We start from the raw sequence: 17,282 nt of genomic DNA, 5'->3' as shown, positions 1-17,282 counted from the left end.
AAAAACCCCCCACACACAAAAACACACAACACACAACACACCACACACACACACCCACCCGTAAACCCAACCCCCCCCCCCACACACACACACACACACACACACACACAAAACACCCCTCCCCCCACCCCCAAAACCCCACACACACACACACACACACACACCACACACACACACACACACATACCCACACCACACAATCCACAACACAACACACACACACACATAAACCCACCACACCCCAAAAAAACCACAACCACACACACACCAAAACCCCAACACACACAAAAACCCACACAACACACACACACACACAACACCACCCACAAACCCCACACATACCCCCCCCACCCCAAAAAACACACACACACACACACACACACACCCCACCCCACCCCACCACACACACATACCCACACACACACACACAACCCCCCCCACACAAATACCCCCCACACACACACACACACACACACACAACACCCACATCCCCCAACACACAACCACACAAACAACACACACCACACACACCACACACACACCAACCCCCACACCACCACCCACACACAACACACACCACCACACACAACCCCACACCACCACACACATACCCACACACACCCCAAAACCCACACCCACACCACACAATACCCACACACACACACACACACACCACCAACACACACCACCACAAAACCACAAAAAACCCACACACACAAAAAACACACAACACACACAACCCACACCCACACACACCACACACACACAAACACACACACACAAAAAAACCCAAAACCCCAATTATGATATATGTAGTATATGTATGATGCATATATGTATGTATGCATATATGTATGTATGCATATATGTATGTATGCATATATGTATGTATGCATATATGTATGTATGCATATATGTATGTATGCATATATGTATGTATGCATATATGTATGTATGCATATATGTATGTATGCATATATGTATGTATGCATATATGTATACATACATACATATATATATATGTATGCATATGTATGTATATATATGCATATATGTATGTATATATTTGTACACATTTGCATATGTATATATATGTATATGTATATGTGCTGCAGTGTTGGGGGTTAGGTTCCTGACCACTATCTTGACCCAAGAAAAATTAAACAGAGGCTGTGCTCTTATCACTTTAGACTAACCGACCTACTTAAAATACCTCTCTCCTGGTTGTTCATTTCATGCAGCCGACCATCCACTTAACCAGCATTATGGTGCAACTGAGTGCCAAATTTATTGATGATGTATTGCTGTATGAATGTGGATCTTCCTGTCGACTTTGATAGGCTGATATGCAGGCCAAATAATGCATTTTGATTGTGCCTTGAGTGGGTAAACATTGGATAACACACAAAAAAAGAAAAAAAAAAGAGAGGGAAAAAAATTCAGCTATCAGAACAGTAAAAGGTCAAGCAAGGTGTGGTTGGGTAATGAGTGTTATCTGTAAGAGAAATTAAACAGCAGCTGGATTTAAGATTTAAAGATTGATGACAACTTAGGTTAAAGAAAACCCTATTACATCTAGATGATACATACATATGTGTATGTATATATATATGTATATATATATATATATATTAATATATATTATATATATTTATATATATATTATATATATATATTATATATATATTAATATATATTATATATATTTATATATATATTATATATATATATTATATATATATTATATATATATTATATATATATTGCAATGTAACAACAGTATATCTTTTATCATTATTGATCTAGTATTATACCTCAAAATAATTTGGTTAGATATAGCTCAGAGGATTTTAGGGAAATGAATATTGTGTATGGTAGAAGCTATGCATAGTGCTTAATGGTTAAGGGTTATGTCATGATGTGCAAGCAATATTTAGGCTAGTGTTTGTAAAATTGTGTCAATTGAAAAAACATGAATTTCATCATATTCCGTGATTTTCAAGGTGTTTTCCCATTTCATGTATTATGCTGTTAGCTTTTGTGAATTCAGACATCCTTTATCTTTTTTGGTGAAAAAAAATTTACAACTTTTTACCAACTCTTACTTGGAACTTGCAACTTTTTGTGATCTCTTTCATTACTTTCTTCAATATTTACTTTATAGAGATAAGGAGACTGCTTTTTCTTTGGTATGTATTTCCTGTATTGCTTATTTCCTTTACTAGTTCAAGTGATGTTAGTGGTTGATAATAATGATAAAAATAATACTCCCACTGTTTTTTTTTTACAATATAACAAACTATAGCAAACTTTTTGAAATTTTTTGAAGTAGATACATAGTCTTAATTTTATTCTAAAAGTAATATATATATATTTATATATTTCTCCAACCTTTTAGTTTCTTGAATAGTTTGTAATATTAATGTTTGTTAAAAGAAATGTATTTATATTTTGACTAACCCTACTGGAATGACATTTTTTATACAGGGCAGAATCACTCTGCCCTTTTTGTCTTGCATTCTGTGAATGTGTTTGGTTTCTTTCATTTGGTAAGATGCTGAGTTGATGTTGTTACCTACTGATCAGCCTAAGGAATTGCCTGTCCTAAAGCTTAGCTGGTCAGGGGTTTCCATGAACTTTTTCATCTTATGGAGAAATTTCCCAACACATTCAGAGTGATTACCCTATGTACAGGTCGGCTAAAACAATCCCTCTCAACTGACCAGGGCCATGCTGTATAGTGGTGAGCTGAAATTAGAGAGGCGCACTGTCTCTGCACAGAAAGAAGGTGCAGTGCATAGTCTCCATTCGTACGAGAAGCGGCTTTACTAATCACCAATCAACGTGCCAAAAATCTGTTGTCAGGGACTGAGTGTAGCAGGAGGTTGAATGTTTAAGGAAAAAAGTTTTTTTCTTTCACTTTTTTTTATGAATCTTAACTACATTATTGATTTTGTCTTCTGCATATAGGAGCTTGATCTGTGATGTGATCATGTTTCAGTGATATGATATTTAACTAAATCTTTCTTTGTGGTACAGTGTACAATTTTAGTAGTATGAGTGAATGAATACAGTTGTATTTGCAAATGTTGAATGAAATCAGCACAATACCTATTGTACAATAAAAGCAGTTGGACATGACATTTTACGAGCACAAGGACAGATGCAGTTTGTGAAATATGATATGTGAAAGTGTTTTCTGTTATAGAAGTTGAAGAAGCTTGCAATATGGAAATCTACATTTTCTTCCAAAAACATATACTTTGATTTATTACAGATATATATTTTAATTGTCTGAACAAAGTTGAAAGAAAGCAAACTAGTAGATTTAAAGTCTAGGGTATAGCTGATATAGTTGTAGGATGTTGAGTTTGTATTTGAAAAAGGCAGTACGCATCAAAAAAAAAAATGATTTGTCAGTTCATCCTTAAGTGTTGTATGAATGTGGGAGCATTTGTGTAAACTGATGTTTATGCTTACATTTCTGATGTGGGAGTATCCTTTTGAGGCAGTTTGCTGTGTGTATTATAAACGATCATGGGTAATGCTTATGAACTGTCCCATTAAGTATGAAACCATAATGTGAATATAATTGTGAACCTCAAATTATGATCTTGAGAAAATTTTAATCCGTATTTTTAGGCATTTCTTAAGATCAGCCTGTATATGGTACTTGCCATTGTTTTGTCTTTTCCTTTTAATCCAAATCTTGATTGACTTCCCAAGTTACTTAGTCTTGTTAACTTGAGTGGGATGTTGCCCCATGTATTTGTTAATGAGGCATAGTCTCAAATAGCATCTTCAGAGATTAACATTTGCCTCTTCTTTTAAAGTTTATTTTGATTACTTGGACAAAATAGCTGCTATTCATAGATAATGAGGCAGAGATTGAGTGATGTTAGATCTGACAAAGCATTTTAAAAACTGCTTTGCTATACCATACTTGCAAAGTACAAAACTGAAAGACAACTTCCATAATGTAGAATGTTAAAGGTAGTGTAATGTTTTCAAATATACAGTAAGATAAAGAATTTCAAGTCAATCAAGTGTTGGAAAGTGACTGAAACTGTACTTAGATCCTCAGTCATAGAGTATGGACTGTAACGTTTTTAATGTATTATTTAAAAGTATATTTGCAATAATTATCTGTGACTTGTTCAAATTGCTGAGTAATGCATCTCTCGCCATGTACTGTGCCAAATATTATGTGAACAGTGTGCATTGACTCTATATATATTGATGAGCTGATGAACTTTGAATATATTTATTGTTATTATTTTTTAGCATGGTTGATTATATTTTTTGATATATTAGCCAATGATTTTACAATCTTTCTCAGATTTTTACATAAAACGAGATGTACATTCTTAAAAGAAAAAAATATTGTTCATTCTCCTTCAAAGTCTATTATAGGTTATGATTTTTTTTGTGAGCACAGGGGTCATATTTTGCTTGAGTTCAAAGATCCCGTGATGTAACATGACAGCCTGAGGATTATTATATTAAATGACTAGTGTTATGTTAGTTCTGGATGACCAATAATATTTCAATTGTAGTATGTGATATTTTTCATGTCTTTCAACAATGAATTTCAGATATCCCATAACCTGTAGACTTTCCAAAGTTTTTCACTTTCATGGTAATTTGATTGATTTTATAGCACTGTGTATTTAGTATTTTGTTCTTGATAATGGCATAACAAGTAAGTAGTTGGTTTACAGTGATTTACACCATTGTCTCTGCTCTGTATCTCTCTGTTTTTTAATCCTTTTATTGTTAAATGCTATTGAACAAAAAGTTTTGGATGAAATGTAATATGTATATTTTTCTTCTGTTTTGTGTGATGCTCCGATGTATGTGCTGGGCTTTTCAGACCTAATTTGAGAACATGTATGGTCTGAAATAATTGCTGAATCCCAAGTGTGAAGGTGTGTGTGTCTACTTGAGTGTGTTGGGTATATAACTTCCCTAGAAGACGCTTGCATTCATTTAGAGGAGATCGATGCTAACCAACAGGTATGAGCTTCAGATGGTACTTTGAAACAAGAAAAAGAAGAAAAAATACATGTCAGGGTTGGGATGTTTTAATGAATTATTTTGGTCATGTTTTTTTTGGTTTTCAAATACATGTTCAAACTTTTTACATGATGATGTATGTGCTTAGTGTAATACAGACTTGATAAGATTTTTTTTTTTTTTTTTTTTTTTTTTTTGTAAATGAAAGGGTTAAGATTCTGTAACAAAAAAAAACAAAAAAACAAAAAAAAAAACAAAAAAACAAAAAAAATTGAGTTCAAGTCCAGTTATGAGCCTATAGAAACCTGTATCTTTTTAACTCTCTATCAACCATTTGTTTGCAGATCCATGATGTATGCAGGTGAACTGAAGTTTGAAAAACGCACAGTTTCAGCTCAGCGTGAGGGTAATGTTCACAGTCTGTTTAACTATGAGAAGAGGCTCTTCTAAGGTTACACCATGCTTTGAGGGCATTTCATTCAATTCACACATTGAGCAATGGTACAGAAGGTAATGTAAACCTTGATTCATTGTCAGTTGCTTGTTCAAATATAAATATTGCATCCCCATGATAGCTTCTTGCTTTGGAGTATGTTTACACCACAAGTAAGGTACAAGCATTCATATTTTCTGTATAGATTTTCTAGAATAACATTAAAGAAATACTGGTGGTTAGTATTGTGGTTTCTTGAGAATTTCACTGCAGAATGACCAGTTTTGATATTTTTAGTAAAGTGTTTAAGTGATGTGGAACTAAAGTACCGGTGGCTTGTTAAACATTTACAAGTAGATTTATTTTAGCATTGGGAGAATCATTACACCATATCTTCAAGGTGTTCCATCTGCCCTTTGTGATGTGGGATTTCTTGTAAATTTGTCTGTAACAAATGATTTTGCTCATTCCAGAACCTTTTATATGTTTTCAACTTTATACTGTACTTTTTATTTGAACTTTTTTACATGCTATAGTTGGTGCCAGTCACGAATAGAATTTGGTTTCCCGGGTTTTGGAAGGCATTATAGGGCGTCTGCTAGTGATGCATTATAGGGATTGTGTGATCTGATTGATAACATTTGGAATTCGTTCTAGACTTGTGGTTTATTTTGCATTAAGTCAGTATTATTGACAATTACTTGATTCCTCAAAATCATATGCTCCAAGTCCTTTGAATATATTATTTTTCTAAGTCAATGGTGCAAACCAAAACATCAGGAATTTTTGTATCCAGAATCTGATGCACAGACTATGGCAGAAGATAGCTTGTGGTGAGAGATTCTTGGTCGCTGCTGTATTGGACAGGGTGTGAATTTCCCTCGTTTTTTTTTTTTTTTTTTTCGAGGCTTCTTCAAAATATATTAGGCTAAAATATAATAATCTTCCCTGGTGCTCATCCTCCTCTTAAGCCACTTGTTCTGGATCAGAAGTTGGATAACAAAGTAATGACAGTGTGCCATAAAAGTGTGATAAAAAAATAATAGTCTCAATTTTATCTATAACTCCTACAAGGGTCCAAACTACAGACATATTTTCTGATATTAATGTCAAATATGATGTCTTCAATTCTTCCATCTGTTGTAGTGGATAAGATTAGTGCTAGGATGTTTGTTCCTTTGTAAACTTTGTCAACTGTGTTCAATACATATGAATAAACTACAAGGCAATGTTCTTTGTTTTGTTTTTTTAGATCCTTTATTTAATAAAATGTTAGGCTGATTGTTACAACGTAATGTTGGAACCTAATAACTAGCAACTAGTATCAGTGTGCAATGCATGTAATGCTTACATGTTTTTAATACATGCAAATAGATATAAATATGTATATGTATACATATACATGTATTTACATATACATATACATATACATATACATATACATATACATATACATATACATATACATATACATATACATATACATATACATATACATATACATATACATATACATATACATATACATATATAGAAAGATATAGGTATATAGGTATATAGATAGATAGATAGATAGATTTAGATAGATTTTGATAGATTTAGATAGATTGATAGATTTAGATAGATTTAGATAGATTTAGATAGATTTAGATAGATAATCCTATATATATAAATGAATATATAAATAAATATATATATATAATATATATATATATATAAAGAAATATAAAGATAAAGAAATATAAAGATAAAGAAATATAAAGATAAAGAAATATAAAGATAAAGAAATATAAAGATAAAGAAATATAAAGATAAAGAAATATAAAGATAAAGAAATATAAAGATAAAGAAATATAAAGATAAAGAAATATTTATATATATAAGTATATATACATATACCTATACATATATGTATATATAAGTATATATATGTATATATGTATAGATTTATATATCTATCTCTGTATATATATGTATATATGTATAGATTTATATATCTATCTCTGTATATATATGTAAATTATATTTATATAGATGTATATATTATATATATAGATAGATATAGGTGTGGATATATATAGAGAGAGATATAAATACACTTACATACAAAATATATATATTAGGGCTGTATGAGGCCGTGGAGGGGTAGACGGTTCCTTTTCCCCACTTATTTCAGGTTCGGCATGGCCAATTATAAAGATATTTGATCCTTATTAGGGACATTAATGCTTGTCCCTTCATCAATTCTCTCCTTTGATCACGGTTCTGACCACTGATTATAATACCCCCACCTCGATGTTTGCTGTCAACTCTATCCATTCCGAGTCATCCACCCAGGTCATTATTCAACTCTCAGAATACACTCCTCTCCTAACATCATCCACTCCATCTCTTGCACAGACTTCATTGTCCCCTCCCCCACTATTACTACTCTTCATCCAAATTGTCCTCCTACCCACTGTATTACCTCACTCCACACCACCCCATCTTCCACCCGCTCTCGTTCTTCTACTGCTTCCACCTCTACAAACTTTTTGAGTACTGTTTGGGACCAGAAAAGTGTTATCGATTCTCTGCGATTCCTCCTACAGTCCCTTACTGTGACAATACCCTTTTCTTCCAACAATGTCTCCAAAAACAGTAGGCAAAGTTTCCTTTCGCAGTCGTTCCGATCGTTTACGTCTTGTCACATTTACACCTGATTCCCAAACGCGTGCACTATCCACCCTGACTGACCTCACTGGGAAACCTATTTCTGCCCAACCCCACTCCTCCCTTAATACTTGTATCGGGACTGTTCCGTATCATCAACTGATTGTCCTATCTACGACAAGGACTTTTCAGATATGTGAAAACGACCTGCACGTTGATTAGGATGCAGTGGCAATGCAATGCTAGGTTATTCCTCCCATAGACCAGCGTAAGTCCTACACCAATATTGCCAAGATTAGCTTCTGGAGAATGACCTCCCACATGAAGTTTATACTGGTGGAGTGTCCTGCCCATGTTATCCCTTCCGTTCCCTTATAAATGCATATATGACTGACTGCCTTTTGTCACAGCGATACCCTTCCCTGGATCCTTCCCCGCTTGACATTTCTCCTGAAACTGCTCTGTGATCTAATCCCCCTTAACCTCCTTTTCCCCTTTTAGTAATCCCTACCTTACACCGTGGACATCCTTGCAGAATTCTACGCTTTTTCCTTTGACAACTTTTCCTTCCTCGGACGCATACACATCCTCCATTAGATCTAAATATAATTTTGCTAATCCCTACCTTAACCCATTTACTCACCCTCATTACCTCCATCCCTCTTTCCCCCATTTAGTACCATACTATCCTAAACTGCTGTTGGACCTTTGGCTATATCTCTCTCTAGTGCTGTATGGATTTTAATGTCTAACACATTTGTTACCACCCCATGCCGACGCGAATCAACATTATTTTGCAACTTTCAAGAAATGTCAGAAAATCGTCATAAAATTTCATGAATGATAGCATTGATTTAATCGAGACGGAAGATTTGTAGGTTCTCTGGCCATTGGTGGATTTCTTAGTTCCAAAAGACTAATATGGGAAATCGGCATTCAAATTTTGGAAATACATTTAGAAATAAAAACAAAAAAACTCGTAAGACTGAAAGAAGCAGCAGGAGCAATGGAATTAGAAAAAATGCTTCCATAATGAGGGAAATGGAATGAAAATGCTAGGAAACCAGATTTTGTTGCATAAGGAATGTGCTAGCCACCGAAAGGACGCATTGCAGAGCACCAACAACCAAGCAAGTGGGATTTTCGAAAAGTAAAACTCAAATAGAATTGCTTATGACTTTTCAGTAAAACAAATTATACCCTAAGAAAATAAATTGATGGATATTGAAAACTTAACAAGAAAAACACCAAACTTAGAAAAGAAAACGATATCATCTGTTCCAAAATCCGAGAAGACCTTAGCTGAACACCAATATATGAGAACTCGTATATAGTACATATATATATATATATATGTACTATATGTGTGTGTGTGTGTGTGTGTGTGTGTGTGTGTGTGTGTGTGTGTGTGTGTGTGTGTGTGAGAGAGAGAGAGAGAGAGAGAGAGAGAGAGAGAGAGAGAGAGAGAGAGAGAGAGAGAGAGAGAGAGAGAGAGAGAGAGAGAGAGAGAGAGAGAGAGAGAGAGAGAGAGAGAGAGAGAGAGAGAGAGCATATGTACATACATACATACACATACATACATACACATACATACATACATACATACATACATACATACATACATACATACATACATACATACATACATACATACATACATACATACATACATACATACATGGCTGCCCCGATAGCCCAGTGGTTAAATCACTGGATTCGCACCCTTGTCCTCCCGAGTTCCACGCCGCGGCAGTTACAAAATGCCGCGCTTCGCCTGCTGGCTCGAGCCCCACTCTCACGGTGAAAAAAATGACATATTTCCTTAAGAGATCGTAAAAGAAGTCGCCGCCATGGCACACACAGCAGTGCGTTGAACCAACAGTTGATTATGAAGGGCATTCGTTCAGGCAAGTGTGGGACTGCCAAATAACCTCGACAATGAACTGTGAGAAGTCCTGCGGTTGAATGAATGGCTGTTGATTAATAATAATAATGATTACACACACACACACACACACACACACACACACACACACACACACACACACACACACACACACACACACACAAATTTACTCACAGATTGATAGATAGATATATACATAAATGTATAAGTATATATGAATATATTATATGTATATATGTATATATACATGTATGTATGTATGTATATACATATGTGTATATATATGCAAATATGTAGATATATAATATATATATATGTGTGTGTGTGTGTGTGTGTGTGCGTGTGCCAATTCAAGTAAAGGGGAAATCAGGTAAGGCAGAGCCATCTATGTGCAGAGACATTTCATAAAAAATATAGAAAATGAGCACAGCATTTTCCCCCATTTTTTATTCATTTTCCCCGGCGGCAATGGGATAAATACACCCCCCCCCCCCACACACATATATACACACACATATAGATAGAAAGATCAATAGACAGATAGGGAGAGGGAGAGGGAGAGGGAGAGGGAGAGGGAGAGAGAGATAGATAGATAGAGAGAGAGAGAGAGAGAGAGAGAGAGAGAGAGAGAGAGAGAGAGAGAGAGAGAGAGAGAGAGAGAGAGAGAGAGAGAGAGAGAGAGAGAGAGAGAGAGAGAGAGAGAGAGAGAGAGACATATTAGATGAATAAATAGATAGGTAAATATAGATACGTATTAATACAATATATCTATTAACACACTTGTTTCCTTATACATTACACACACACACACACACACACACACACACACACACACACACACACACACACACACACACACACACACACACATATATATATATATATATACTTATATATTACAATATATGTGCACCCACTCATAAAAAAAAAAATATATATATATACATATATATGTATATATATATACTTATATATTACATTATATATGCACCCCCTCATAAAATATATATATATATATACATATACATATATATACATATACATATATATATATACATATACATATATATATATATATATATATATTTGTGCGCGCGCGCGCGCGCGTGTGTTTGTGTGTGAGTGTGTATGTGTGTTTGTGTGTGTATGTATATGTATTTATCTATATATCTATATATATCTATCTATACATATATGTATATATACACACAGATATATATATATATATATATATATTATGTATATGTATATATATGCATATGTATATATATATGTACAGTACACACACTAAAAAAATATATATATATATATATATGTACAAAGACAAAAAGACAAGAAGAAGAAGAAGAGAAAAATGAGAAAATAAGAGACAAAAAAAGAAGGGGGAACAAAACAGCGAAGCCCTAAATCGAATTCCGAACCCATGGCACAGTCCGCTTCGCAGCTTCCCGACCCGCCAGACCCGCCGAGCCGCGTCCCGTTGTCCAGCGCCGATGCTAAATGTCGCTTGCCCAATGCGGCGGCGGCGGCGGCGGCGAGTCAAGTCCTAATTTCACGACCGCCAGGGACAACTTCTCGTGCAAGGCCGAGGACAGCGTCTGCATAGTCACTGTTGCTTTGCATGTTGTTATATGTGTTGTTGTTTTTTGGCGAGTGCAAGTGTTCTAATAACACGAACGAGATCAGTTTGTGTTGGTTATGTCGTTTTTGGATATTGGTCTTTTGTATGTTTAGCGGTTTAAAGTTGTTCCATCTTGCAGAATATGGAAGTCGCGGAAGGAAAGAAGAGACACAGGAAAAAGAGCTCTTTGATTAGATACTTTATTGGTGACTGTTCCAGTTTTTTTTAAGTATCCCTTTGTCACCGTGTTCTATAAACCTTCTTTTAGAGTCATCCTGTACTTCAAACTGACATTTACGTTATAAGTTATGTCGTTTTCTTTCTCATCGCCAATCCATATACCTTTTTTGTAATTAGACATAGTGTTTTATTTTCTTGTATTGAATATCTTTTTGAGACTTTCATATTCGTATATATACACACGTACAATATATATTAGCACACATACAGACATCAATATCTATATCTATCTACCTATCTATATAATTATCAATGTTTCTGTCTACACACACACACACACACACACACACACACACACACACACACACACACACACACACACACACACACACACACACACACACACACACACACACACACACACACACACACACACACACACACACACACACACACACACACACACACACACACTATTTTGCATATTGCACACATATCTAACTCGTTTTGAAGCTTCCTATACACATTTTCTAATAAATTTCAGTGATGTGAAAATATTTTTTTCTTGTATATGCCTATGCCAGTTTGAACCTGAAGCGGTCTAATACATTAAGATAAAGACTAAAAGATTACCTTCTCTTGCATATTTGATTTAAATTTGATGAATACAGTTGACCCAGAGTACGGTAATTTAGATACAGAAATCAGCATATAAATCGTAAGCAAATCTACTAAAATCTCGCGGATTTTATGTTCCAATCCGGAGCCAGTAGATCTGAGTGTCTGCGAGAACGTCTTTGTGCCTAATCGCCTTTACGCGCCCTGCTCCATGCAAGACACAGCTCTATGAGGGCGACCACCGTGGAGAGAACAAGGCCTGGAGGAGACAACAGACGATCTGTTAATAAAGTTCCGGATAAAGAGTCAATTTTCCATGTTATTAGAGTGTCATTTTGTTGCAAGTAGGTGAGGGAAAAGGTTTAACGAATATGTTGCGATAGCTTATGTCTGTTCTATTTGTTGAAAGGGTTGTTGGTCCGAAAAGAGAAGAGGACGAAGAAGAAATAGAACAAGAGCAAGAAGGTACGGAACAAGAAAAAAAGCAAACAAAAGAAGAACAAAACATAACAAAACAAGAACAAGAAAAAAGAAAAAAAAAGACGAGAAAAGGAAAAGAAGTAAGAGAAAATGAAAAAAAAAAAGATGAGGAAAAAAAGAAGAAGGAAGGGAAAAAAAAAGAAAAGAAAAAGAAGAAAACAGACGATCTGTCAGTAATAACCAAATCTAGCCATGAAATCCAAAGGAAGCGACGCATAGGCCTACTCACCGCCCACCATCACGAGCAACGACCCGACGAAGGAGTTAAAGTCCAAGCTGCTGACGAGGCTCGAGGCCTTATCTGCCGAGGGAGGCTGCAGGCACTGGGTCGTGTTGGTGATCTCCCTCTTCAGCCACAAGTCGATCAGGCCGGATTCCTTCACCCTCTGGATCCTGGTTGGGGAGAGAAAAGGTGGGGGGAGAAGATGAGATAAAATAGTTCGTAAAGATACATGATGCTGCTGGATACCAACTTTTGACACAGTTACGTAAATCGGGAAGTCTGTTTAATTTCTCACTGCTGTTTTATGTTTTTTTTCTATCTATTTAATTTATTCGAAAAAAAAAAAATCGCCATTAGTGTAAATCTGCCAGATAATCATTACATCACAATACCACCCGCATCATAAATCATCATACCACTATCAATACCACAAACACTAGACACTACCACAAACGTTCTAGTACCACAGATGCGAGAAACTACCCAATACCACCAACACCACACCAAACAAAACCTCTACCACACGCTACCAATACCAACAACACGACGAACTCCCATTTACACCACAAATAACACAGACACCAACTCACACCACACCAAAACACCAGTCCCTCTTTCTCTCTCTCCACTAACCAAAAATTAGCTTCTTTCTTGTAGGTAGAGTTCGTTTTGTAAGCCATGGCGATCATGACGTTGCTGTAGGCCGGTTCCCTGGACATGTAGAGGTGGCATTTCCCCGTTGAACTGCGGGGGAAAGGGGCAAGGTAGAGAAAGCAGGGGAGTGAAAGATAAGGGGATAAATGTAGATGTAAAATAAAATGGACGAGAGAAGATTAAGTGATGTATTTACTAATAAAGGAAACAATGGATGAAAGATTAAGGGATGTACTATATGTAGTAAAAGAAAATGAACGAGAGAAGATTAAGTGATGAAACTAATTGTAAAAGTAAATAAGTGAAAGATCAAGTGATGAATGTAGATGTAGAAGAAAATGGACGAGAGAAAATTAAGTGGTAAAATTAGCAGAGAAATCAGATGAATAAAAGGAGATAAAGTGGTGAAAGTAAAAGAAAATGAAAGAGAGAAAAAATAAGTAATCAAAGCAGCTGTTAAAATAAATGAATGAAAGGAAGTATTGAAAGTAGTACAAAACAAATAAACAAACAAACACATGAATGGGAGAAAATTAAGTGACGAAAGAAGTCATTGAAGTAGATGAAAGAAAAAATATTAACTGTGAGAGTAAAAGAAAATTAATGAGAAGCCTAGAGTGCTGAAAATAGATATAAATGATGAATGAAAAAGAATTAAATGAAGATAATAATAAAAAATAATGATAGTAATAATGATAATGATAATGATAATGATAATAATCATAATAATAATAATAATAATAATAATAATAATAATAATAATAATAATAATAATAATAATAATAATAATTATTATTATTATTATTATCATTATCGTTATCATTATCATTATTACTATTATCATTATCATTATAATGGTAATAACGATAATGATAATGGTAGAATTACAGCTAATAATACTTATAATGATTATAATAATAATAATAATAATGATAATAATAATAATAATAATGTTCATTGTTATTATCATTATTGTTATTATTATTATAGTAATAATAATGTTGATGATGATAATGACATTAATGAAAATAATGATAATGGCAATATCATTCATAACGTTGATAATAATAATGATGGTAATGATGATGGTGGTGATGGATGATAATAATAATGATAATAATGACAATAGTGATAACATAATGAATAATAATAGTAATAATGGTAATAATAATAATAATAATAATAATAATAATAATGATATTAATAATAATAATAATAATAATAATAATAATATTATTATTACTATTACTATTAATGATAATAATGATAACAATAGTGATTATAGTAATGATGAATATTATGATAATAATAACAATAACGATTATATACCGACCAATGACCAGTCCACGAGGTCCTCCGTCCGAAGAACCTGAGCCTCGACCCTCGCCTACCTGAAGTCCCACGACATGGCCTTCTTCATGGTAGTGATGTCACAGATGCCAGCGAACTCGCCCTTGGAGATCAGCTCTCTCGCGGCCCAGCAGTCCTGAAAGGTTCCTTCGTGACCGTCGAACACCTGCTTTCTCGCGCCTTCCGTAGCTTCCTGCGGGTGCGTGGACGAGCGTAATCCGATGAGAAAGTGGTCAGTGACGCCGAAATTGGAAAATCGGTCGATTGTATTTTCATTTTCATTTCATTTTCTATTTTCTCATCATCATTTTCCATTGCCATTTTCGCTTGAGGATCATCATGCTTGAAATCATCATATATAAACGATAAATATGCTGATGACGTCAAAGCCACATAAAAACCTAGCAAAATAACAGCAACATAAGTAGTGGACCTGGTAATACTGGTACATCATGGACCCTGCTTCCAGACGCCACGGCAAGTCACCCTGAGAAACCAGGTCCTCCACGGAGTCTATAGGGATGGTGACCCTTGGCACCGTCAGCATGGCCGTCAGGATGCCGCTGTAGGACGACATGAACACGAGGGACGCCAGCAGCCACGTCGCCACCACCACGCGCGCGCCGTCCGTAACTGGCAGCCCCGTCGTGCCTGGCAAAGCGCTTCAGTTTAGAAGATTTCAGAGCAAAATGGTGAATAAAGGAGACTGCGTTCCTAATCAAATATGGGAAATCTGGATAAGACAGTTCTAAGATTTACAAACAAGATATCATTATATAATTATATAACAACACTAGTATAGGAATCTTGGTTTCCGATTAAAAGAAATATCGATCATACATTTGTGTAACGAAAGGTTACTGCTATAGTTAGCTGGATCAGTTTTTGATAAGTTATTGAGGATATGTTACTAATTATCATAATAAAGAAATTATATATTTCATACTGCAACTTACTTTCCTGCATGAGAGCTTTGATAACCCACATGGCAGCTTCTCCCCAAGGCTTTCTGGTGAGAGAAAAACCTCAAGCATAATGACACAACGAGAACGAAGAACATTATGTTATTTTCCAATAAGCGCTTAAACTAAGAAACAAAATCTTCCTTTTTTTTAACTTTAACAGAATACGATCCGTAACCGTATCTCACGCCCTCGAAGGATCAACGAACACTCACGCTCGAACGAGGCCGAAGATGTTGGCCTCGCACTTGACCACACTATAGAAGGCGAGGCAGATGCTCAGGGTCGCGGCCAGGGTCAGCAGCCAGACCTGTCGGGGCAAGTGAGGTCAGATCAAGTTAGCAAGGGAAGGGAAATCTGAATGGTACAACTTTTTATCTGACAGTTGTGTTGCATGTTGTTTATTCATGGGATTTCTATTCTATGATTGTATAATCTTCGTGTTCTCGAATCATAATAGGTGTGTTAATTCTCTCGACAAAATCCCTCATAACATTCAAATTAAGAGATATATAACCACAAGCTCATTCTTTCAGCTTGTCAAGATTTTTGAGAATTAAAAAAAAAAAAAATAAAGATAAAGGAAAACGGTAATAATGCCTACAACAGCGACAACAACAACAACACCAATACTGACAACAAAAACGACATGAATCCCAGCATCAACATTAACACCAGCTAGAGGAACGCCAATGATTATGCAATGCAACTTGCCATCGGGGTGAAGGGCATCAGGAAGCCAGCCAGCTCACTCTGAAGGCTCGGACGCACCATGAGCACCGCCATGTTCTCGCTGTAGACGGGCTCCGAGAAGTCACACACGGTCTCACGGGCGCGCGACACGGCGAAGGGACCCACTGCCATCTCCACCTCCTGAGGCAGGACGGGCATTGGGTGAGAGAAAGGAGAAGAGATGAGAAGAGAGAGAGGGGGGCGGGAGGGATCAGCATCACAGAGGGAGAGAGGGAGAGAGAGAGAGAATGAGAGTGAGAAAGAGAGTGAGAGTGAGAGTGCGAGGGAGAGGGAAAGGGAGAGAAAGAGAGAGAGATAGAGGTGGAGATAGAGAAAGAGATAGAGATGGATAGATAGATAGAGATAGATAGACAGATAGATAAATATATAGATAGACAGATAGATAGATAGATAGAGATATAGAGAGAAAGAGAGAGAGAGAGAGAGAGAGAGAG

General features: G+C 35.7%; 1 protein-coding gene across 2 annotated transcripts in view; it reads left to right on the top strand.

The window, feature by feature from the left end:
* The window catches only part of LOC125040544 (inosine-5'-monophosphate dehydrogenase 1-like), a 25,451-nt gene extending 18,769 nt beyond the window's left edge, over positions 1-6,682 (top strand). The window contains exon 12 of one of the 2 annotated variants that reach the window (XM_047635130.1): positions 5,361-6,682. In XM_047635130.1, coding sequence (XP_047491086.1) covers positions 5,361-5,466 — 106 coding nt within the window. In that variant the 3' untranslated portion in view covers positions 5,467-6,682. Of the gene's footprint in view, positions 1-2,726 lie in introns of both variants that reach the window. The other variant, XM_047635131.1, reaches the window with a different exon arrangement.
* Positions 6,683-17,282: the final 10,600 nt, after the last annotated feature.

Source organism: Penaeus chinensis, chromosome 29 (assembly GCF_019202785.1).
Source record: "Penaeus chinensis breed Huanghai No. 1 chromosome 29, ASM1920278v2, whole genome shotgun sequence".
NCBI classification, from domain to species: domain Eukaryota; kingdom Metazoa; phylum Arthropoda; class Malacostraca; order Decapoda; family Penaeidae; genus Penaeus; species Penaeus chinensis.
Note: the sequence above shows the minus strand (reverse complement) of the source record. Positions and strands in the feature narration are given on the sequence as shown.